The sequence below is a fragment of the Cnephaeus nilssonii genome (assembly GCF_951640355.1).
Source record: "Cnephaeus nilssonii genome assembly, chromosome: 2".
Taxonomy (NCBI): Eukaryota; Metazoa; Chordata; class Mammalia; order Chiroptera; family Vespertilionidae; genus Cnephaeus; species Cnephaeus nilssonii.
In genome coordinates this window covers 62,683,923-62,709,987 of record NC_137073.1, presented here as the reverse complement: position 1 = coordinate 62,709,987, position 26,065 = coordinate 62,683,923, and the positions used below count along the sequence as shown (strand labels likewise).

The following is a 26,065-nucleotide window of genomic DNA, read 5'->3' as shown; positions in this document are numbered from 1 at the left end:
AATTCAAATTCACCTAGAAATCACTAATTTCCCACTGTCTTTTCTGGAGGGGAAATGAGCTTGACAGTTTAGGAAAATGTTATCAGCAGCCCCCTTCTCCTATATTCACAACCAAGACAAGATCATCTAAACACAGTCATTTTCAAGTTTAGTTCTTAACTCTTAAGAGATCTACTAAGACTCTTCCCCCCCCCCCCCCGCCCAATCCCGCTTCTTCTTCTTCTTCTTTTTTTTAAAACATTTCTGCTGTTATTGGTCTAATTGTGAGGTGCCCCAATTCACACCAAGTGTTCTAGGTAAGCTGAAATAACAGAGAAAAGCCTGTCTCAAGCCATGACAAGAGCAAGGAAAAATGAGAATAATACAAGTCCTGGGAGGAAATATGTTGATAGGCATCAGACACATGGACCACATCATTTAGTGAATTTAGGTTCAGGCAACAGGTGAAAAATTAAAGCTGTGGGGCAGGGCTTTCCATCCTGTGTGCCTGGTGGTCACAAGAATCTAAAAATATTGCCTCCTCATTCTGTAGGTCAGCCAGGAGGGCACCATCATCTCACCCCTGGACATAAGCAACCCTGTCTGTGAACTCCAGAGGGCCAAGCAGATGTTTCTACGTGTGTTGTGTAAGGAAGAGTGGGATAGGAATAGCCTTAATAACTTGCTGGTAGCTATGCTTTATGGTTACCATACACCTTAGGGTAATATGGGTCTGATGTGTTGGTCAGGTTTTCAAGGACTCAGGACAAGAGACTATGGGGAAGGAATTAGGGCACAGATTTCAGAGCTGAATAGAAACCCTGAAGTCTAGGAAAAGGATCTCTAAAGTCAGGAAGGCAATACCGTTGTTTTTATCAGTGGAGGTGGTAGAGGTCAGGACTAAAAGGCATGTCTTAGAAATGTCATCTTCTCAGTAAGGTCTTTCCTGCCACCTCCCTAAAAATTCAAATCCTCCCCTCCACATACATATCTTTCAGGTCCTTTCTTCCTGCTTTATATTTTTCCTACCAACTTCTACTATCTAACATATTAGATACTTTCCTAGTTATCTTGTTTAATACCTGTCTCCACTACTAGATGGTAAGCTCCATGCAGGACCTTCTCTGTCGTAACTCCCTGCTATGTCTGTCCCTGGAGCAGCTTTAGGCCACAGCAAATACCTGCAGACTGAATGCACATACCCAGAGAGGCGTATAAGGAGCACAGCTGGAGGGAGTGGGAAGTCTAGGAGCGTTAGCAGCAGCCTTAGAACCAGCCTGGCAAGAGCAACCTGTCAGTCATGTGCCAGCCAAACAAGCTGTGTCCAGACTTGTGAGAAGTCAGATGTCAATGCTCTGTAACCTTGTCTGTTTTCCAACATTCAGGTTTTGCTTTCCTTTCATTCACCCTGGGGGAATGTCTCCTCAGACACGGCCAAAATTATATTAGCTATCTTTGGGGAGCAGCACACCATGCAAGATCATTTCTAATTTCATCTTTACTGCTACCCAAATGTTGCTTTAAGCTTTACTGTGCCCCGATTTCTTTGACCTACTGAACATTTTTCTTTCCACTGGTAGTTTGCCTTTTGATTTTGTCACTATATTTTCTACTTTCCTGTGACTCTAGTTTCTGTATAGTATTCTGTGACCCTATCAATGTCACAGAAAACATAGGAAAACACGAATAACTAAGTTATTTGTTGTTTAAAAATAAAATTAGATAAGGAAATGGAAGGGAGAATATTTTTAGAAATGCCTTTTCACTCCTATAGGATTAAAATGATCAATAATACTCCTAAAATAAATTATAGCCTTAAATTCTAAAATGCCTAATGAAAATATATAGTATCACATTACTTTTTACAGTGCCTTCCTTCTGATGAACTCAAATACCCCTCCAGACACTTAAAAAATTATCTTCATAACATTTCTATAAATGAGCAGATATTTGCTGTTGCCATTTTATAACAAATGTACAAACAATCAGTGTGGGCTATACTCTAAACCAGATCCTATTAACCTATTACATAATTCTCTGAGAAACAGTGTTTTTAGCTGACTGATGTTACTAGTAGGAAACACTATTAATAGGAAAAAATGGGGCACTAGACACATACTCAAGATTTATCAAAATTCCAACACTCACTATATGTTATGACAATGAAAAATCAGACTTCATTTTAAGTAGAAGGTGCAACATTGCCCACTCTTAAGCATGGCATTGTCAAGTATTACATTTGCTTTCAAAAGAAAAGTAAGAACAATATGACTATAGTGAAATAATTATCAGTGACATTTTAAGTATAATTTAAAAATTGTATTGTATCTATTCTTAAAATATATATTCATAGGTAACAACATTCATAAAATTAAACTATTATGATCAATAGATCTATTTTCTGTAAAGGAAAACACAAGTTTTTGTGTTTTCACTCCTATAGGATTAAATTTAGTGATTACTACATATTTAGTAATAATGGAAAAAGTACATTATTAAATGAACATGTATTTTTATAGGTAATTTTACTGCTATGACCATGATACTTCCAGTCAAAAGATAAAAAAGCATATTACAACAACAACAAGAACTCTATAATGTTGAAAGCTGGAAAAAAAGACTTTGCTAAATTGAATGCATAGTCTGAATACCCATTACTAACTAGTGGTCAGTACACATGTTGAAATCTTCAAATAATACGAACATTTTATTAAATTATAGATAACAGGATTATTGATCAGAGAATTTCAGGTGATTCAAACGTATTTCAACAACCTTTGGTTATTTCCATTTGAATTTCCTGCCATCACCAGAATTGCTATCACCTCAATTAAGTAGGTCATAAAACAATTTCATCATTTTTTCTTCTTAATTGAATTCCCTTTCCTTTTCCCCTGTTCTAGCAATGATATTTTCATTATTCCAGTAACATTTCACTGGAACTTACCATTGTCTCTTCCTTTTCTATTAGCCTCCACAACCCATCTATTTATCATCAAGGAGTGTCGAGTCCTATTTGTTAGAGCTCTCCCACCCTCTCCATTCCCACTGCCACCTCTCCAGTACATGCCATCAACCTCATATACCTGCTCTATCACCACAGCCTGCTGAGTCTACTGTTTTCTGGCTTCTCATTTCTCTCTTCAAATCTTGTTTAAAACCCCATTTTGATCATGTTACACCCCTTGTTAACATTTTTGTAAGGATTCTTTAAGGGAAATCACTGATTTTGATTGAAAGCTGTTCAGTTTTTATAAGTCGGTATGGAAAACATTGGGGTGCTGGCCCTAACTCTTTTTTCATTTGATGCAACCTAATGTTGATACCAGCTTCACAAGAAAGAACCTACCAACTTGCAGAGGGCCAGGAAACAGTTCTTTAAAAAATGTGGGTTTTTTTTTTGTTTTTTTTTTTGGAAAATAGTCATAACAAGTTATTGTTGACTGCTATGTCCCCAGTACCTGGAACATAATAAATGCTCAATAAATATTTGAAATAGGCAGGGGAATGTATAGGGAATCTTCTCCTAATTTAAGCCAAATGTGTTGGAATAAAATCCCACAGGGAATAGAAGGTTACAGAGAGTAAGTTCTGCCCTAAGAAAAATTTGGTCAGAGAAGAGCTGAATAGTGAGATGACTTAATGTAAGATCAAATAAGTGTGATAAGAAACTTAATATCTTTTCTCTGATAAATTGTACAGCCAAGTCTAATGAGGCAGTAGGGGAACAAGTAGAGGAATGAATTGTCTTCAATGAGTTTTTTAGTGCCTTTTTAGATCTTAACCCTAAGGTATCAGAGCAAAGATGAGCTTTATAAGGCTTTAGTCTCAAAAAAGTAAGGTTGCTTTTACTCAGGCTTAAGACCACGAGAGTTAAAGTTTAAACCTATTGCATTAATAATTATCTACTACTGTGGAACCAATCACCCCACAATTTGGTAGCTTAAAACAAGACACATCACCCACAGTTTCTGAGCATGGCTTAGCTGGGTAATTGGTACCGGGTCTCTCACAGGCCACAGTCAAGGTGTTGGCTGGGGCTGCAGGCATCACAAAGCTCAACTGGGATAGGATCCTCTTCCAAGGTCACTCATGTGGCTGTTGGCAGGCCTCAGGTTCTCACTGGCTCTTGGCCAGAGACACCAATTCCTTGCCACATGGACCTCTCCACAGAGCGGCTCACAACATGACAGCTGGCTTCCATCAGGAAGAACAAGCGCCGGGACAAAAAAGAGCCTTAGGCCTGCCAACTTTCACTGGTCTTACCATGTTCCCCATGACCCTTATGCAGCAGGCTTGATAGAACGGTGAAAGGATTTTTGAAGACTCAGTTACAGTGTCTTCTAGGATGAGACAATGTCCTCTAGGAAGTGATCTTCGCTCTAAATCAGCATTTAATAGACTGTCCTATTTCTCCCAGATCTGGGAATGAAGGGGTGGAAATGGGACTGACCTCTCTTCTTATTACCTTTAGTGGCCTACTAGCAAAACTGTTCCTTCCCATTCCCATGCTTTTAAGCTATAATGATAGTGAAATTTAGTTATAACAGTTCTTTACCTCGTACTTAAAATGTTGTCCAAATTATTTCCTTCAAATGCATAAACATGTCTGCAACTCTAAATATGCAGTGATTCACTCTCTCCTCTGAATGCTGCTTGGAGTAGTTCATGTTCAAAACTTCTGCTTATTTTTTGGCGTCTATGGCCAAAGCAAATCCATTTCTGTTCTGTAGTCATAACCAGATATCATTGCTCAATTTGTGTTTACTATCAACAATGTTTGAGACTGGTGAAAGCCAAAACCAGAAGCAATCTAGAGATTAGAGACAAAAGTACAAAGCCTGTAGGCTGGGAACCAGTGTCAGCCATCCGTCCACTGTCTGGAGCCCACCTGAGGGGCTCACCCTCCACTTCCTTCCATTCAGTAGCAGCCAGTTCTGCCTTCGTTTCCTGAGAACATCTTCATATCCATTCTAGCACTTACTCCTTACATTGCTCTGTTTCTTTGGACTGAAATGCCATCCTGTATATCTTCTGACAATCCAAATCCTAACACACAAAGTCCAGCCAATATCTTTTGCATGAAAACCTTTTCTAAAGACTCTATGTCACAGCAGTCTCTTTTTCCAAATTCAGAGACTTGACTGCCTGTTGTATCATTTAGTTGGTACTCAACCAGAGACAAATATTCTGAGATCCTGCATGGCTACCCAGTCCTTGTCTTATAATCAACTTTTAATTTATGGACATCTTGTTTCCCTAAGCTTCAACAGCAACTGTCTTCACCTATTCATCTTCACAGAGTTTGATTGTAAGCATTTTCAGCTACTTAACTAATTTCTGGTAGTGGATCAGACCCATGCTGTATGTTATCAATAACTCATTTGAAGATTCAAGGCCGAACAACATGCTTAATTTGCAAAACAGAAGTCCACATTTCATAAGCTTGTTTTTTTTCACCTTAAAAAACACACAAAACCCATACATCTCATCAAACACATACCTGCAGAGACTCGGGGGCAGTCAGGCAGCATGGACTCCACTGAAGTATCTAATGGTTCTGAGCTAGAGACCCAATTACAGCAGTTCTGCAATGTAATAGAGACAATTTCCTGTTGAAGCATAATTTAAGCCAAGACCAACTTTTCAGGTTGTAGAGATTAATTTATCCACTAGAAGTATATTCAATTTATTTTTCATACACTATAAAAAGTTTTCTTATGCAAACAGTCAGTAATTATTCATGACCAACATGACTGTGGAAAGTTTATCTTCTATAATTCAGCAAATCACGTGTGTTGATATTAAGAAGACGTGATCTTCTTTAAACCATCCTATATAATAAAAGTCTAATATGCAAATTTTCCCCTCGACTGGGAGTTCGACCACTTGCTATGATGTGCGCTGACCACCAGGGGGCGGCGCGGAACATGGTGGGTGTCCTCCAAGCTCGCTCTCACTACCCATGCTACCCTTCCCCGGGACGCCAGGGCTTGCACTCCAGGGAAGCGCCCCGCGCTCAGGTGCCTGTGAGGAGCCCACCCTGCACCTGCACGGTGTCTTCCGGGTGAGCTGGGCCATAGGCACCGGGACCACAGGGGCCGGTCGGGCTCCCTGTGGGTTCACGCAGGAGCCAGGCTGCAAAGCCGGCTGGGAAATAGCATGCAGCCCGCCCGGCTTCCTTGCGGCGCCACTGGGAGGCCCAGAGGCCCACGCTGCTCCCTGACCCACAGCATCCGGCCACGCTCACAGCATCTCCATGTGGGGACTTGGGTGCTGTGACTCAGGCAGAGGGGGATGCACAGGGGCCCAGGTGCTGCCCAGGGCCCAGAGGTCAGCTGGGACCTACCCATCTACACCAGACACTTGTGCTTCGATCGCAGGCCAGGCCTAGGGACCGAACCCGTGCACGAATTTCATGCACCGGGCCTCTAATGATGTAATATATTTCTAAGAGAAGGCTAGGACTATAATTAAAAGAAACTAAAAAGGATGTCCATTATTAACTTTTAGATGGAAATTAATATTATTTTGAACATGTGAAAAAGTATCTACATTTTAAAACTATATTCCTTGTCTTTGTAATACTAGAAGAAATAGATTTTATACTTACTCCTCAAAATCTAGCCCTTATAATGATACCAAATTTTTACTTCAACCTGGATCAATGAAGGATGTATTAAAGGGTTCAAGAGAAACACAATCTAGTGAATTGTAGCGGTGTGTCTGAGGACACAAAGCTTTCAATATTGAAGATAATAATAATTTACAATTCAGACAAATGAAATAAAAATAATTTATATTCCTTCCACACATTTTAAATCTGATTTGAAGTCTGGCTTAAAAAAATGTGATTAACCTCATATATGGCTCTTAAAAAACTTCCAACACACACACACACACACACACACACACACACACACACACACACACAATGAATTTCCAGGCAGATTTTATTTTTAAAAGAAATCATCCTATCAATCATGTTGGAAAAATCGCTGATTGTTATTCTGGTAAACAACCACGTATTGTGTATTTTTAGATGCTTGCTGCCCTGGTTGTGCACCATGGAATCTGTCCTCACTGTGGAAAGATCCTTGACTGGTAGATCAAGTGTCTTATTGTGTTTCCTTAATTCATTCTGTCTGGAAGAAGATGTCAGCTGTGTTGCAGTGAGGAGAGAATTTCAAAGGCCCCAGTCCCCACCAATAAAGGCTGAGGAATGGCTTTTGAATAGATTTGTCAAGGCAACCCTACTGTTCTGGGACCAGGGAGAGCAGGAATAACATAAAGGAAGGGTTGCTGTATGAGATTAGAAAGTGAAGTTCACAAAGCATGGCAGATTTTTGTAAGAAACAGTAGATCAATGAAACTATTGAACTGTGTGGAAAAAATCCATGAAAACAAACACAACATCTAGTAATGTTCTTAAATGCTTTCTCTCTTTTTTACATTTAAAATAGATAAAATATTAGTATTTTCATGTATTATAAAAGCTTGAGGGTTTAAAGTGGGTATGTATTCTTAACTTGAACTCCTAATCTTAATTAGCAGCTGAATGCAAAATTATACAATGTAAAAGAACAGAAATTATAAAAGAAATGGGGTTTTAGAAGATATTTCATACATCTGAAATAAGTAAAATTAATATTACTATTGATAGAATACCACATCAGAGAGTTCTGGATAATGCAGAAGATTAGCAGACAATTAGCCAGCTTTTATATACAATGTGACACTTGCTTGTAAGAAATAAGTATTCTCCAAAGCAGTGTCAAGATATGTAAATGGATGATTTGTTTTATCATTCATCACAGCCCCTAATAAATTCAAAAATCATGACTTCTATAGGTACTAAAAATAGGCTCCCAATGATACAGGGAGATAGCTTCAATGAAGAATGACTTTCTCTTTCTCTCTCTCTTTCTTAAACAATTCAGTCTTTTCAATGACAGCAATTAGCACTACCGACAGACAGGCAGCGATTAGGCATATATTTTAATTATTATTCATCCTAGTAGTTCCTCCAAATCTGATGAAAGTCAGCTATTACCCAGGTGATAAGTCACTCTTAATACTGCTCACATACACTTCACATATGTAAAACTATGTCTTATAGGATATTTCTAGTATTAATAAAAGTGATGGTACATTACAATATGCAGGCAATTAATCATTTTTTAACTTGTTACCAATGACTTTAAAAAGCTGAACAAAATAGATTTTATCCAGGTCACCTTTAACTTAAACATTTAAAGTAAAATGTAAGTTAACATTTTATGATTCTGAAATTTCAGTTTTTATCTAGGCATACGTTTGGGCTTTAAATTTTTTTAAAAAGTATGTTTTCATTGATTTTAGAGAGAAGGGAGAAGGAGAGAGAGACACATCAATGAGAGGGAGAAACATTGATTGGCTGCCTCCTGTACGCACCCAATTGGGAATCAAACCCGCAACCTGGACACGTGCCCTGACTGGTAATCAAACCAGGGACCTCTTGGTGCATAGGACAATTTTCAACCAGTGAGCCACACCAGCCGGAGCACATGTTTGGACTTTGATCTCTCATAAAAATAGGGTAGAAAATAAACACTTTACAGATAAAAATATGTACAAAAGTTCTCAGGAATGACAAAGTACCTGTGTAGAATGGTAAAGGTTTGATACCATAAATTTTATCAGTGTATACATGTGAATGTGTGCACTTGTGAAATCTTTATCCTCCCCCAATCTGCCCTAAGAAAAATATATAGAAAAATGGACAAAACAAGCTAAAAATATGTTTTCCATGTCATAGAGTATAATGAAATAAAATAATGTAAGCACACTGGGATGTATATGTAAAGAAAGAAGTATGAGAAAGACATACAGCCATAATATACTAAGTCAAACTATCTGAAATTCTATCTTATCCTACCTAATAAAACAGTAATATGCAAATTGACTGCACCGTCACTACGCCCAAGCCATGACCACCAGCCAATCAGGGCAAGTATGCAAATTAACCCAACCAAGATGGTGGTTAATTTGCATACAAAGGCGCCCTGAGCTGACCCCCTGCAAGGGATCGTAGGGAGCTGGGGTCCGCTCTGGCACCAGATCGAAAGCTTCCGCCAGAGGTTTTTGGCCTGGTGCACTAGTGGACCCCTGCCATCGAAAGCGGGGAGCTGGGTGTCCGCTCCGGCACCAGGCCAAAAGCTTTTGGCCTGGTGCATGAGCGGACTCCCTGCTATCGATCACAGGGAGCTGGGGGTTGCTTCGGCCTGGTACACCAGCGGACCCCCTGCAATTGATTGCCTGGGCAGGGAGCTGGGGGTCTGCTGTTGGCCTGGGCAGGAGCGGACCCCCTGCGATTGATTGTAGGGAGCTGGGGGTCCGCTCCTGCCCAAGAGGCTTTCGGTCTGGGCAGGCCTGGGCAGGGGCTGAGCCGGTGATCAGAGGGAGCTGGAGGGGCCTGCCCAGGCCTAAAGCTTCAGCCAGAGGCTTTAGGCCTGGGCAGGGCCTAGCCCTCCATTGGTGTGAACTATAGAGGAAACATCTTTTCTGACTGCACATTGGCTAAGTTTCCTGTATGCCACTGGTAATATTCTTAGTAACTTGGGTGATAAGAATCCAAAAAGGTGATCTAGGGTTTTTCCACCACACTTCTGGAGAAAAAAACGAAGGTCTGCTGCTGGAGGGCTAAGAAATGTCATATCCTGCCCTAGCCAGTTTGACTCAGTGGATAGAGCCTCGGCCTGCAGACAGCAGGGTCTGGGTTTGATTCTGATCAAGGGCATGTACCTAGGTTGCAGGCTCCTCCCTGGCCGGGGCCCAGATCAGGGCTCATGCAGGAGGCAACCAATCAAAGTGTCCCTCTCACTTTGATGTTTCTCTCTGTCTTTCCCTTTCTCTTCCACATTCTCTAAAAGTCAATGGAAACATATCCTCAGGTGAGGATAAAAAATAAATAAAGAAATCCATATCCTATGAAAGACACATCTTGAAAATGCCTAAAGAAAGTTGTCATTTTTTCTTGGTGAAGGGACTGGAGTCCGTGTTGATGAAAACACCTTGGTGGCTGCGGTGACTGACAGTGGCTGCAGCAGTGGGGCGATGGGGCTGGTGCCTTCCCCTGATCAGCCCTGTTGCCTCCCACAAAGGGAGGCCAGACTGCGGCTTAGGCATGCTCCCTGTGGGGCGCAGGCCTAAGCTGTCAGTAGGACATCCCCTGAGGGCTCCCAGTATGTGAGAGGGGGCAGGTTGGGCTGAGGGACCCCCGACCCCCCAGTGCACGAATTTCATGCACCGGGCCCCTAGTCAAATATAATTCCCTATTCTGAGATGTGTTTCTATAGTTTAGAAATCAAATCTCTATCCGGTTCGAATGCTTATTCTATCCCTCTTCTCAATGCCCCAGTTTGCCCCCCTCCCCAGCCACCCCAGTTCTTCAGTTGAGATGAAGAGCTAGAAAAGTGCTGGTGACAGAGGCAGCTCAGTGGGAAAGCACTATCTAGCCCTGGCGAGGTGGTTCAGTGGGTTGGAGTGTTGTCCTGTATGCCAAAAGACTGCAGTTCGATTCCCAATCAGGGCACACACCTAGGTGTGTGTGTGGGGGGGTCCAATCCCTGATCAGGGAGTGTATGGGAGGGATCTGATTGATGTTTCTCTCTCATATTGATGTTTCTCTTTCTCACTTTCTCCACCCATCCTCTCTCTCTTTCTCAACATACTTGGGTGAGGATTAAAAGAGGAAAATGGGTGCCCTATCTAAACTCAAAACATGCACGAGTGTATGCCCATTCCCTGGAGATCTTATTCTCAGGTGCCCAAGCAGACAACACAGGGCACACTGGACTAGAGGTACCAACAGAGCCATGCCTGAGCCTCATCCCAACCAACAAGCATGGAGAAAGAAGCCCCCCAGAGCCAGCATATGAGGATGGATCATGTAACTAGAGTTTCTCTGGGTCTGAGGGAAAAAGAGAAAAATAGTCACTATAAGTGAGTGTTTCTTAAAGTTAAGTGTTTTCAATTTAAAGGTCTTTTACTCTGAAATTATGACCTTATGGGATTTGGGGGTTGTAAATTGTCTTCTTTATGAAATCCAAAAGCTTGGGAACTATTAATAATGATTAGAAGTGCCTTTGGCCACAGTACTGAGTGACTCTCTTTGACATTTGAACCAAGGGTTTGCCATATTTTATTGTAGATATGAAATGAATTAATTTTTTTAAATAAAAGTATATTATGTTTAAAGAGAAAATAGATAATAGGTATTCCTATGCAAGGTATTTGGAAGTATTTGGAGTTTAGGATTTTATTCACTTTTATTTCATTTGTCTGAGTAGTAAATCACCAATGCCTTAGAAACTGATCTTTAATGTGGCAGGTATTGTCTCCTCCTATAAGAACAAGAACAATTCACCAGCTGAGTTTTCAGCACCGGCACACAGAGCTGCATGGTGATAGGTAAGGCTTCCTGACCATTATGGAGACCATACATCTAGCTTGGCTGGAGACTTTCAGAAGCTAGGGGTAAGTCAGCCTTTTGCCCACTCAGCCTTTTCTACTTTCATTTTTTAAAATAAAAACTATACACTTAAAGTATATAACAGGATGTGATATACATATATATAGTAAAATGATTTCTTACTATAGTCAAGCTAAATAACAAATCTCACATAGATTTATTTGTGTGTGTGTGTGTGTGTGTGTGTGTGGTGAGAAAAACGGAAACCTATTCTCTTAGCAAATTTCTAGTGTTCAATCCAATACTGTAAAGTACAGTCATCATGCTGACCATCAGGTCTCTAAACTTATGCAACCTGCATACCGGCAACTTTGTACTCTTTGCCCAACATCTCCCCATTTCCTCCACCTCCCTGCCACTGGTAGTCACCGTCTACTCTCTTCTGTGTGTTTACTTTTTTAGATGCCACATATATGTCAGATTATGGAGAATTTTCCTTCCTAGGTCTGGCTCATTGCACTTGGCATACGGTCTCCAGGATCATCCTTGCCCCTGCAGCCTTTACGTCCTGGAGCCTGAGGTGAGAAGTGTCTCTCAGGAGCTGCCTTTGGCCACTTTTGACCGCTCTTCATGAGGATGGTTAGTATGTGCACTGGGTCTTTTGGTTGGGAGTAGGTCCCACTTGTAGTAATTGCCAAAAGTAGCCCTCTCTGACATTCTTTCTTTAAAATAAATTGTTATTTTACAATTATACAAGGAATACAAAAATATAGTACTTAACATTCTTTATGTATGCTAATGAACAGGACTGAAAAATCAGCTTTTTATAGAAAACAAGTACTTAACATCAATAACTTTAAAATATTAATTTAAACTGGCTTACAAAACAAAAGACAGTTTTACTAATTTGCAATCTAATAGGGATGAGTAGGCAACTTGTACCATTGTCCTACTTTCACATTTTAAAGCAGTGTTTGGTGAAATAATGGAGCCAGTCAGGAGGCCGAAAGCACTGTGGCTTCATCTATAACTTGACTGCTATTTTTAGGAACGACTTTCCAGTTTGGATAAGGTGTTTTTCTTGGGAGGGATATTTGCAAAATATCTCAGTTTTTGAGATAATTCTAAATGAGGCTAGAGCAGGATGCAAGGAAGAGGTGGACGCCAAGGGACACAAAGGCTCCCCTACCACACCTTCTCCCAATACCCGTGCTCAAGACAACCATCCTTTCTGTTTACTGACCCCAGGCTTGTTTGACTTCATTATTTTAAGGAGTCTTGCAGAATAGACAAGGACTAATAAAGGTGAAAGAACAGGGGATGGAGTTTCATCCTAAGTGTTGGAAAACACTGGACTCTTATCTTGCCAAACCACATAAATTATCTACAAGGGGGGGTCACACATTTATTGAGTTCTTACAAGGACACCTGGCATAGTCTTCTATAGTTTCTGTTTTTGTTCTTGCTTTAGGGATGAACTCCGAGCAGGGATAATTTCAAAGCTCCATCAACTCTGATATAATTTTTATCTTCGGGATATTATAGTGTTTTTTATAATAATACATTTCATTTATTTATGTAGTGCCACTTGCTTTTCAAGGAGTTTTTTTTCTTGCTCATCATCTTTGATTCTCAAAATAGTTCAGGAAGTAGATGGAATAGAAATTATCTCTAATTCACAATTATGAAATGGGCTCAGAAGAACAAAAAGGGGCTTTCCCAAGACTGTAAGTCTAAGCAAAGTATCTGGTACATGCTTGATCCTTAATTATTTATTTACCTAATGAGTAACTAAGCCAGAAACATGATCAAAATTCAGTTCTCCTAACTCCCTGTTCATCCTTTTGTAAGATATTTTGAATATGAAAATCATTCATAACACCAAAGGAAAATACAGTTCATGTATTTCACATTATTTGGGGATGTGAAGTTTACTACAACAACAATAATAGCTGTGATTTATTAAACTTCTTTACAGTGCCAACAATGTTTACAAGGTAGGTTTTACATTTTATAGATGAGAATATCCAAGATATTAAACAACTTGCTCAAGACTACAGTTAGGTAAGTGACTGAGCTGGGGTTTGAATTTTGGAATGTCATAATGCAAAACTCTTCATGCTGCTTCATGCCTAAGGCATAATCAAGGGAGTTGAAGGAACTATTCAAGAGATAGGTCATTTGTAAAACTTTATAACATTAGAATTTTTTTTTTAACAAAGGCTATTAGCAAAGAAATAATTGGCAGTTTTGATTAAATTAAGATGCTTTAAATTACTGCCTATTTCAGTCAGATGAAATCCAAAGAATATATTCTGATTTTTGAAGGGGACACCTAATCTAGTGTTAGTTAGAAATACCTAAAAAAGTAAACCTAAATAAATTGTGTTATATTTGTCATCTAGAATGAGACACAAAGAATGCCCAGATGAAAAAAGAATGAACAGGGATGTTTCTAGTTTGGGAGAGGTCCTAAATTCCACATGGGCTGGAAGCTGTCCATGTATCCATTTGAACAGATAAACAGCACAAAAATATTATCAGCATGAAATACATAAAATGTCTCTAGAAAAAGTTTAAGCCCTTGGAAGAGACAATTAAGGATTTAGATACATGTAAAAGAAGAAATATGAAAACTAATGTGGTCAGAAAACACCTGGGTGTTAGAATAGATGAAAATAAATCCACCTTTGTATGTTTACAGCATTATGAGGAATGGAGTAAAACTATTTTGGACTTTTTATGATAAAGGTACTTCTTCTAATGGGGAATGACAACAACAGCGTAAACAGATAGGTGGTATTATAACACCACTATGGGATTATATAGCCTAGTCCCGTGGTCGACAAACTGCGGCTTGCGAGCCACATGCGGCTCTTTGGCCCCTTGAGTGTGGCTCTTCCACAAAATACCACGGCCTGGGCGAGTCTATTTTGAAGAGGTGGCGTTAGAAGAAGTTTAAGTTTAAAAAATTTGGCTCTCAAAAGAAATTTCAGTCGTTGTACTGTTGATATTTGGCTCTGTTTACTAATGAGTTGGCCGACCACTAGCCTAGTCCTATTTTTTGAAACTCTTCCAATGTCAACTCAGTTCCTACTGTGCACCATGAGGGCTGGTAGACATTACCCACCACAGCTATGGTGAGAGGTCAGCTGAATAAATGTCTGGGTGTTCTATCAACAAAAACTGAGAAAAAATCAAGGTCAACCAGCTTATTCATATAAGCATGTGATCTGACTAAACAACTGCTATAGCATGACGTGGCTGATGTCAATTGCTTATAACATCAGAAAGGTAAATATAAATAAAAATTTCAGCTGTTTATCTATAACTAGAGGCCCGAGCACGAAATTCGTGCACCGGTGGGGTCCCTAGGCCTGGCCGGCAATCAGGGCCAATCAGATTCTCTGCCTCCCCGCCTCCTCCTTCCCTTGCTGCCCACACATTGCCACGGCACAGTTCCCCGCCTCCTCCTTCCCTCACCGCCCGCGTCTGCCACCACCCACCCCTAGTTCCTCATCCCAGCCCAGGGCCTGGCCCCAATTGGGCAATTGGGGCCTGTTGGCTTTGGGCGGGGGGCGGGAGGGGGGGCACTGCCACTGTGGCGGGCTGATCAGGGCCTGCCAGCCGGGGGAAAAAAGCTGGGAGGTTGGCTGCCAGTCCCAAGGAGGGAACTGGCCCTCGGCCCCTGTGGGAAAGAGGCTGCATCTGCCACCACCCACCCCCGGTTTCCCATTCCAACCCAGGGCCCCGGCCCTAATCAGGCCATTGGGGCCTGCCAGCCAGGGGTAGGGACTGGGAGGTTGGCAGGCAGGCCCCATCAGCGATGAGGGCTGGGGGCAGCTCCTGCATTGAGCATCTGCCCCCTGGTGGTCAGTGTGTGTCATAGCAACTGGTCGTTCCATTAACCTTTTGCACTCGGATGTCGAGTGTGACTCGACAAGGTTAGCATCGGTAGCAGCTCGAGAAAAAAGCAAGCGAGTGCAAAGGGTTAGTTCCATTGTAATGGACGCTTAGGCTTTTATATATATACACCAGTAGATAGGAATAAAAGAAATAATGGGCTGAAAGTTTTGTTTTGTTTTAAGTGGGAGCATAGTCAATGAGTCCCTGTTAGTTTTCAAGTTCACTAGCCATGAAAAAAATGACAAGAAGCTTTCTTAACTGGAGGCTGGATCCTGACCAGCTCCAGGGTTTCTTCTAGCTCAAGAGTCTGGCAAAACACTATTTCAACTTTTTATTTCTTCTCCCCCTACTGGCAGTGGTGAGCCAATTCACTTAAGAATTCAAGGAAGGAGGAGACCAGAGTACAGCCAAGTTTCTTTCTTGTAATTAAGTGCACCAGTGCTAAATCACTGGTGGGAAAATTAAATATCAGGGGATAATAACCTCTTAACAGATCATGACCTTCTTCAGCCAAAGCTCCTACAGTGTATTGTATGCATATGTAATATTCTATAGAAAGCCAAAAAAGGGAAGAGAGCTTTCAAAGTATTTGTTCTTCAGAAGGGGTTTCTCTTATTATTTCAAATACTAGAGGCCTGGTGCACAAAATTCGTGCAAGGGGAGGGGGGGTCCATCAGCCCAGCCTGCACCCTCTCCAATATGGGACCCCTCAAGGGATGTCTAATCTGGGACCCCTCAAGGGATGTCCGGTAGGATCGGGCCTAAATGGGCAGTCGGACATCCCTCTCACAATCCAGGACTCCTGGCTCCCAACTGCTCGCCTGCCTGCCTTCCTGAATGCCCCTAACCACTTCTGCCTGCCAGCCTGATCACCCCCTAACCATCTCCGGCCAGCCTGATTGATGCCTAACTGCTCCCCTGCCAGCCTGATTGCCCCTAACTGCCCTCCCCTGCCAGCCTGATTGCAGCCTAAGTGCCCTCCCCTGCAGGCCTTGTGCCCCCTACTGCCCTCCTCTGCCGGCCTTGCCACCCCTAACTGCCCTGCCCTGCAGGCTTGATCGCCCCCAACTGCCCTCCCTTGCAGGCCTGGTCCCTCCCAACTGCCCTCCCCTGCTGGCCATCTTGTGATGGCCATCTTGTGTCCACATGGGGGCAGCCATCTTTGGCCACATGGGGGCAGCCATCTTGTGTGTTGGAGTGATGGTCAATTTGCATATTACTTTTTTATTAGATAGAATAGAGGCCTGGTGCATGGGTGGGGGCCGGCTGGTTCGCCCTGAAGGGTGTCCCGGATCAGGGTAGGGGTTCCCTTGGGGCGTGGGGTGGCCTGGGTGAGGGGCCTGTGGTGGTTTGCAGGCTGGCCACGCCCCCCGGTGACCCAAATGGAGGCCTTGGTATCTGGGATTTATTTATCTTCTATAATTGAAACTTTGTAGCCTTGAGCAGAGGCCAGGGCCGGCCAGGGCAGGGCGGGAAAACTTGGTTTCCTCCATCACCAGGGGCAACCCAAGCCTCCTGCTGTCTCCAGCTCCGTGGCTGCTGCCATTTTTGTTGGGATTTATTTATCTTCTATAATTGAAACTTTGTAGCCTTGAGTGGAAGCCAGGGCCGGCCAGGGCAGGGCGGGAAGCTTGGCTTCCTCCATTGCTGGGGACAACCCAAGCCTCCTGCTCTCTCCGTGGCCGCAGCCATCTTGGTTGGGTTAATTTGCATACTCGCTCCTGATTGGCTGGCGTGCGTGGCTTGTGGGCGTAGCGGAGGTACGGTCAATTTGCATGGTTCTCTTTTATTAGTGTAGATGTCTAGTTTTTTTCCTATTCCCTCTCAATGTTCTGTCTCTAAAAAGGGCGTTTGAGGGTGGGAGGTGATATACGTTGGTGGGGGCTCAGGATATAAAGTCTCACACTCATTCATCTCAGCACTGAAAAAGCCCAGTCTCACCTCTCTCATCCACTCTCGAATCGTTTTGCCAGCTTCTTGATGCCACACATTGTGAACAGAGTCTGTCAGCGCCACAGCAGTTACCTTGTTTTTTACATCTGCTTCTCGTTGAATCATCTGTTTCAAAAACAGAAAATAAAATATTGGCTATAATTTTTTTCTACTGGGTGCAGCTTGCTTAGTCATAGATAATAATATTGTATTAAATATACAAAAGCAATATGCATCTCTTGTTCCAAGTTACTCTTTCTGCATGGAATACATGCCTTATTCTTGTCCAGAGATATGAAAAGACCTAATATTTTAAAAAGATAATTTCACTTCAGTCTTAGAACTATGCAGCTCTGTTATTTTCCATGTGGTTTGACAATTCAAGGATTAAAGGGATCATAGGGGGAAGAAAGAGGATGCCCTGGGGGTTTCTTTTACCAGTTTCTTCTACCACTTCCTATTTCAGTGCTTTGGGGAAGTTAGTACCCATAGCTCACTGTTAGCAACAGGACTAATTCATGTTAATTTTCAGTTGATGGCACTTCAGCAAAGAAATATATCTTGCTTTAACTTCTAGTTAACTAGCCTGTTCTTCACCATGGCTTTGTAATTCCTTGGTGTTTTATATGCCCACAAAGATCTTCCTCTTCAAAGCCTAGCAATATAAATCTGCTTTCTAATATACTTATTTATGTCAAGAAACTATTCACTTTAACTTCTTCCTGCAGAATGCTATTCCTAGAAAATTAAATGGTTATAAAATTTTAAAAAGAGCCACTTGAAGAAACTGAAGAATTCATCAGTGGTCTACAAGATAAAGAAACTGAAAAATAATAGTTCCAGATTGAAAGAATCATAAAAAGTTTTAATTTACTAACACTAGTGACCTTAATTTAACAAAACAAATATAAGAAAGCTTAATAAAAATTAGTTAAAATACAATAAGTAGAAGCATTGAATTTCACAGCATGTTCTATTTCCTTATATCAGACTAGTGGCCCAGTGCACGAAATTCAATCGGGCCTAAACCGGCAGCCAGACATCCCTTTTGCAATCTGGGACCACTGGCTTCTAACCACTCAACTGCCTATCTGCCTGATTGCCCCTAACCGCTCTGCCTGCCAGCCTGATCGCCCCCAAATGCCCCCCCTGCCGGCCTGCTCACCTCCAACTGCCCCCCTGCCAGCCTGCTTGCCCCCAACTGCCCCCCCTGCCGGCCTGCTCGCCCCCAACTGCACCCCCCTGCCGGCCTACTTGCCCCTAACTGCCCCCCCCCTGCTGGCCTGCTCGCCCCCAACTGCCCCCCCCAGCCTGCTTGCCCCCCATTCCCCCCCATGCCGGCCTGCTCGCCCCCAACTGCCCCCCACTATTGACCTGCTTGCCCCCAATTCCCCCCCCCCCACTGGCCTGCTCGCCCCCAACTGCACCCCCCTGCCGGCCTACTTGCCCCCAACTGCCTCCCCCTGCTGGCCTGCTGGCCCCCAACTGCGCCCCCCTGCCGGCCTGCTCGCCCCCAACTCCCCCCCTTGCCAGCCTGCTTGCTCCCAAATGGTCCCCCTGCTGGCCTGCTTGCCCTCAATGGCCTGCTCACCTCCAACTGCCCTCCCCAGCCAGCCTGATCGCCCCTAACCTTCTCTGCCTCGGCCCCGCCACCATTGCTTTGTCTGGAAAGATGCCTGGAAGGTCTCCCGGTCTAATTAGCATGTTACCCTTTTATTAGTATAGATGTTTCCATCTCCCTCTAAAAAAAGTGATTTCTCTATAATTTAGTTAATTTTATGAATTGTATGTAAAAATATAGTATCGCATTTAAAAAAGGAAGCATTCTGAATGGTGATGAAAGCTCGTAGGTAAAACATTGCAAGCTATACTTTGGATATCAAACGATGCCTGTTGGCATTCTGAATTAAAAATGTCTCTCTCGCTTTTAAGTTTCTTTAAACCTTGCATATGCACATCCCCTTCCACTGAGCACTACCTAATAGGAATCTATTCACGTTAATGCTGCCTCAGCAGCATCTCTGCACCTTAAATCTCTGTTCCCAGTGTTTTCTGCTTATATAATGCGGAAATCTTAAAATCAATGTCGGTTATCAACATGTAATATCACTACAAAAATTCACCTTGCAATACCAATAATATTTTTAAGAACATAAAATAATATGCTAATTCAATTCTTCACATTCATTATTAAGTAGTTTGCTACCTTCTTCTAGATTATATTTTAAAAATAGACTCTCATTGGATCATGTTGGCACTAGCATATAAAAATTTAAACCAACATTAGATAATAAAAAGCAAACTTCCACAATAGTGACTCCACCTGGCTTACAAAGAACTTACATGCCCTTACTCTAAACAGTAACACTTTTGGAGATCTCGGGTGATTGTTGCTGAAGTTACAAAATAAGAACATGCTCTCTGGTATTCTAAGAATATGTCTGCATTTTTAAAATATTAACCTTGGATTTTGTTGTTAACAGATGCTAATTTATTTAAGGTAGTAGTGTCTGAAGATACTAAACATTGAGGACTGTTGGTGAAATGATAAAAAACTAAGTGTTAAATAGGCTGAGGATTTAGAAGCAAAAGTAGAAAATCTGGGGATTAAAACCTGGAAAAATATTTAGTTGCTACATGGACTAACAGAGAAAAAGAACTTTGGCCTGTTTGTCCATAGCGCTGGCATTACATACAACGGATGTGAAGTTGTGCAACTTTTCTTTACATCACATCAAATCATACTATGATCCAGCATGATAACCCCATACACTGTTACAGTATTTTACATCTTAAAAATTAGTTTATATTATATTATTAAAGGTGGGAGATGGTTAAATCACAGAGGATCTCAATGAAGAGCTTCTTACAAATAAACACAGTAACAAATAATTTCAAATATTTGACTGTTTAGGATTAGAATTGTAAATCAGTGAAAATCTTAACAGTTTAGTTTCTCAGACTATTGGCCTCTGTTTCAGCCTTGCTGCAACCTCATCTGCTAATACTGGAACTACCTGCAACTGCCACTTCTGTCCAAAGCCTTCGTCTGCTTCTTACATTTGTTAGCCTGGTTCATGCCTCCCCCGCCCCTTACTGCCTGCACTGGGGATGAGCACTGATGAAAAGTATAGAGAATGGCAATAGTGGGGGTAGACTGAACACAGGGATTAATATTGTTTAAGAGACAGACCTTAGATGGAATGTAGCTAAAGCAAGGAATAAGTGGAGGCCATAATGGTCTGGAAAACCCAGAACCTGAAAGTGAGGAAGCCTTATCACCAAAGTCTTACTAAATGTCAATCATACGAACACCTTTCAAATTCCTTGCAAAATTCTGTTTATATAAGATACAAATATTTTTCTGGGAGAAGATCCTTAGTTTTCATTAGATTTTCTAAGGGATCTCAGTCTCTAAAAATGATAAAGGACCATGTGATCTCAATGTCTCCATGCATTCTTGAGTCAACTAATAAATACCTGCTAAATGATCCCTTCAATTACAATTACATGAATTTAACATGTATATCAATATTTCAAACAGAAAGGATATTCCATTTTTGTTTTCGTATCTTCAATATGGTATCAATAACTGGATAAAGTAATAAATAACTTTGATATCCCAGGCATCAGCATCCTAAAGTTCCGTGGTTTAATAGGCTATGTGTATGGTAAGGTTACTATATTGCTTATTTTTATTTGTGTGTGTATAATATTTAATTATATCTGAACAGCACTGCACAAATTTCAAAATGAATACATATTCATTCTCACTTTATTCTGAAATAATATGAAATATATGTAAAACTTGTATTATTTTTACATTTGAAGAAGAGGAAACTGAGTGGAGAAATTGGTTAAGGGTCACACAGATACAAAGTGACACTTGACCATGACTTTTGTTCTGTGTTCTTTCATCTATATCACATAGATGTTTCTCAGTAACATACCATAATACTCATATAAATGGACTTATTTGGTTAATTCCTTTTTCATGTGTACAGCATTTCAATGACTTGGACAATTATTTTTAAAGGTGAAAAAAAAATCCAAGTCCAGATCAGTAAGGAATGTTGAGAAATTATAAAAATCATGCTGCCCAGCTGTGTGGCTCCGTGATTGAGCATCTTGAACATTAGCCTATGAACCAGGAGGTCATGGTTAGATTCCCAGTCAGGACACATGCCCAGGTTGTGGGCTCGGTCCCCAGTGGGGGCTTGCAGGAGGCAGCCGATCAATGATTCTTTCTCATCATTGATGTTTCTCTCTCCCTTTCTTTCCCTCTTCCTTCCTTTCTTTAAAATCAATAAAAACATATTTAAAAAATCAGGGCAAGATGGGAATTACCCATGATCAAAAATAGGCCATCAACAGAATTTAAAATTTATCATTACAGTTCTAAAGTAAAAAGTGTCTAGGATAAGATGGAAAATTAGTATTTCTATAAGCCATATTGATGATTTGAGAATATAAAACATTTGATGCTGTCACCTGATATTTTTGCTTCCCCTTAATTCTACCCATTTATTTATTCATAGTCTTCTCCACCTTGGCTTATACACAATTAATCTCTTTCCTTCATGGTATTGCATGATCCAAGTCTGATGAAAGCTGAACTCATCCAATAAATATCAAGTTCTCTGAACAGATTAAAAACACATACCATCCATATGAAGGCTCATCTTGTTACTAAATTTTTTTATGGGGTTGAAATTGAAGAGAAACAAGAAACATTCTATTGTTGTTATTTTTTTCTTCCACACTAAAAGTAAGATTTTAAACATAAGTCACTGTAACAAGATAGGAAAGCTAAGAGTATTTGTTGAGAGTATTTTCAAGATGAAGACCAGAGGACTAGAGAGGTAGCTGCTGTTACCTTCGACCCCTCCTTGTGCCCTATGGCCCTTCCCCGGGGCTGCTATCATCCCTCCTCAGAAATCATGTAGATCTTTTCTGTCCACCCACCTTACCATGCTTTCTCCAAGGCCCTCAATGATGTACCAGCTTCCTGTCTTCACAAGTACCTGGCCAAATCCAAATACTTCCTGTCACCTTAAAAGTTCCTTACTTCTCTTTTTGTACCTACAAGCTGTTGTAACTTTTCCTTGGGTTTCATTTCTTTCAGAACTCCATGAACTACTTTTAGCAAAGTCTTTATGTTTTATAAAGACTTTTTAGTTCTACAAAATTAAATTAAAAAGTTGCCATTCATTTGTCTTAGAAGATAAGCTTTGAAGGCAGGGAGATGGTGATGTTACGGGGAAGCTCTGCCGTGTACTCGTTGGAAGTAATTTCATATCTCTAGCTGAGGGCTTTGGGTTTGGGAAATTATAAATCCAACCTACTACTAGGGTCAATACTCCCAACCTAAAGAAGAAGTGAACCGTAAACTGGGTTGTCTTTGACCAAACCTAAGAGAAGAAATAGATAATTTCACTTTCCCATATTTGTGGCCGAGCGGCCCTGGCTCTCAGAATAAATAGGTCTTACATTTTCAAGTCCAACAGGACTTTTTAAAAGAGGCCAATGTGAACTGGGGGTAGGGATGTATATATGTGCATACAGGCCCATATTTTTATTTGCATATATCAGATGTTTTCAACATGTTTTTGAGGGAAATGTTTTCAAGTCTTTCATCAGCAAAAGCCAATACCTTTTTAAAATTCTGACATGTGTTACACATATGCACTGTGAGGGTTACAGCACGTGAATCACTTGTACAGGAAAGAATATTCTGAAAGAAAATCAAATAATGCATGTTTCCTTTAGATTAGGATCTGACACCAATGTACGTTTATAAATCTGAAGATCATTACTACTGTATGAGCATGAATGAATCATCGCTCTGGCTAACAGTACGATTGAGGTTTAAGATGTCTTTATTAAAAAATATATATGTATATAAATAGACTAGCTCCCTCTAGAACTCCTTGAGTTAAGATTTCAGATTAAGTTGTTCCAAAGATTTGAAAAGTATGAAAAGCTGGCATCCTTTCACATTTTTGTTATGAAGATTATAGTTATATTCAGTGATTCTACTTGAACATAGTCTTTATGTGGTTTGATACGCTATGATATTTTACCACAAACCTCGCCCATCACTTTACACTTCTGTCTGTACCTCCCCTAGTGTATGGCACACTGCCCTGCGTGCAATCCATCCCACTGGGTTAAAAATGTGCCCTGGGCCAAGATGACTAATCAGCCGACACCAGGTTTGGCAGAGTCTTTCTTGTTAATGTCTTCCTGAAGATTCTTTTGCACACGTCGATCCCAATAGCATGCTACTCACAGAACAAACATCATCTCTGCTGCAACACTGAACCTTGGTTCTGTCATCCAAGGCTCTTGAAATACCTCAAGTGATTACAACTGAAATACACGCGCTCTGGTAGATGAAATATGAAGACTAAACTGCCCAGCAGGAAATTCAGACAAGTATGACATTCAGCTCTCACAGTTCTGCATTCACATTTCTTTCTTTCTTTCTTTTTTTTTTTTTGAAAGTAGAAACTTTCATGTAAGTAGTCTTCATAAGGAGTGCGGTGGTTCGATTCAAGGACTTTGGAGTCAGATTCCCTGGGTTCAAATCCCTGCTCTGCCACATCTAGTAATGATACCTGAGTAAATTATTTCAATATTTTCTGTGTCTCAATTTCAGCACAGTTAGGGGAGACAAAATAAATAGACCTAACTCATAGAGTTATTGGGAGATGAACTCAATACAAAGTAACTAGCAGGGTACCTGGCACATGGTACACAGTTAAAACAGGTGATCCCAGAAAAACACAGTGCAGATGACCCCATAGGTATAAACTAGGTACATTCTCCTTTCTGGATATACAGGGCAACAGATGCATAACTTAGAATGCATTTAATGACAAATATTTTTTAAAAGTTATAGATCCATAAAGAAAAAAAATTATGAAAGGTTGTTTTCCCTTAGAGTATGGCTCAATAATTCTAAAACCACCTGGCCAAGGAGTAGAAAGAACTGATTATTGTGTCTGTTTAAAACCCTGTAATCAGAGGACGAGGCTAGTAATAGCACTGTGCACTTGGAAATGAAAATGGAACTGCTGAAGCCACACTGTGGTCGTCCACTCTCCTGCCCCAGTGGCCCCTTGGCTTAGCAGTGCTGAGCTGGCAGGAGGACAGTCCCTTTACTGCTTGTTTTCTACACAGAGGGAGTGCAGCTGAATACATTTTTAAAAAGATAATCACAGATCTGAAGAATGTCCAGAGGAAGGCAGTATAGTGTTGTAGTTTAAAGTAAGCATAGGCTTTGGAATTAAATGTCCTTATATTTTACTTTTGGTTAACCATTATAAGAATAAATAATGAGAACAATAGTTATCACCTCATAGGGCAGCTGAAGGATAAATGAGATAAGGCATATAAGCAATCAGTACTGTCAGCGACCACTATTACTCCGGCACTCATTTCTTTTTCTTTTTTTATTGATTTCAGAGAGAGAGGAAGGGAGAGGGAGAGAGAAACATCAATGATGAGAGAGAATCATCAAGTGGCTGCCTGCACACCCCCTACTAGGGATCCCGCCTGCAACGCAGGCATGTGCCCTGAACAGGAATTGAACTGTGACCTCCTGGTTCATGGGTCGATGCTCAACCACTGAGCCACACAGGCTGGGCTTCACATTTATTTTCAATTTTTAAAATGTATCTTTCCTTTTAGATATAGTATCTATATATTCTTCAGTGACATCAACATTGGTGCTGATAGGCTAGCAGTTATGAAATGTACAACAACTACTACACCTATTCCTCCCTCAATTATATAAAGTGATTTTGGCTTGCTTAAATATTTGTAAAGGAAATAATTATGCATAAAAAGGATTACCATATATTCCAGTTAGCCCAGGACAGCTCTAGTTTCTGCCCATTGACCTGGAGTAATTATTAGTAGTGTCCTCTTGCACTGTTAAAAGTGTTCTGGTTTGGATGATAAATTATGTGGTCACTGCATGTATAAATGTAACACAGAAGTTAAATGTTACCCTAGCACATGGATAAATCTTACAAAGTTTCAGCATGCGCAATGCTTATCAATTTAAGCATATAGCCCAAACCTGTATAGTTATTGCTCTAAAATAACCATGTAGGAAAAGACACAATAAATATTTCCAAAAATTGCTAAGTTTAAACTTCAGGGCAAGCCTGAACGCTGAGCTGAGCCCCTCACAGATGGACGCAGCCTCACACCCTGGGTAGGTAAACATGGCCAGCTGGAGCCCACGGCAGCCACAGGATAGGACAACATTCTCTTCCTGTGCTTTGAAGCCGCAGCTTCAATTCTTACAACCTTTGTCTAATTTCAGGAAGGAAAGGGCTCTCCACAGGCAAGGACCCCGAGGGATAGGGTATGTAAACTGAAACTCCTCGGGTCACATGCATTTATGAAGATACGTCTCCAGCCACCAGTTAGGGAATGGCAAGTTATGATTTATTATTACAGGCAGCCAGAAGAGAGCAGTAATAACTTCCTTTTCCTTTCCTGCCTGGACCATGCTGCCACGTGCAGGCTCCTTCAACAACAAAAAAGCATGTATACGGTAGGTTGGAAAGAAACAAAACAAAAATAAATATTACATGATTGACAATCTGGGAGTTGGTAAAGAAGACCATTGCTTTACAAAAATACATGATATTAGAAAAAAGGCAACAGTTTGAAAAACTTAATCAAGAAAAGAGCAAATTAATTGTAAGGAAAAAGTAAAAGAGGTCACATTAAGAAAAAAGTGTGAAGGTTTATCTAAGTGACATTTGATTAAAATGT

General features: G+C 41.0%; 1 protein-coding gene across 5 annotated transcripts in view; it reads right to left on the bottom strand.

Annotated features, from left to right (window-relative positions):
• Positions 1 to 26,065, bottom strand: part of ARB2A (ARB2 cotranscriptional regulator A) — a 372,775-nt gene that overhangs the window by 115,309 nt on the left and 231,401 nt on the right. For all 5 annotated transcript variants that reach the window (XM_079790343.1, XM_079790345.1, XM_079790347.1 and 2 more), the window contains 2 exons: positions 17,279 to 17,395; positions 5,483 to 5,567 (listed from right to left, as the gene is read on the bottom strand). In XM_079790343.1, the coding sequence (XP_079646469.1) occupies positions 5,483 to 5,567; positions 17,279 to 17,395 (202 nt within the window). The remainder of the gene's footprint in view (positions 1 to 5,482; positions 5,568 to 17,278; positions 17,396 to 26,065) is intronic.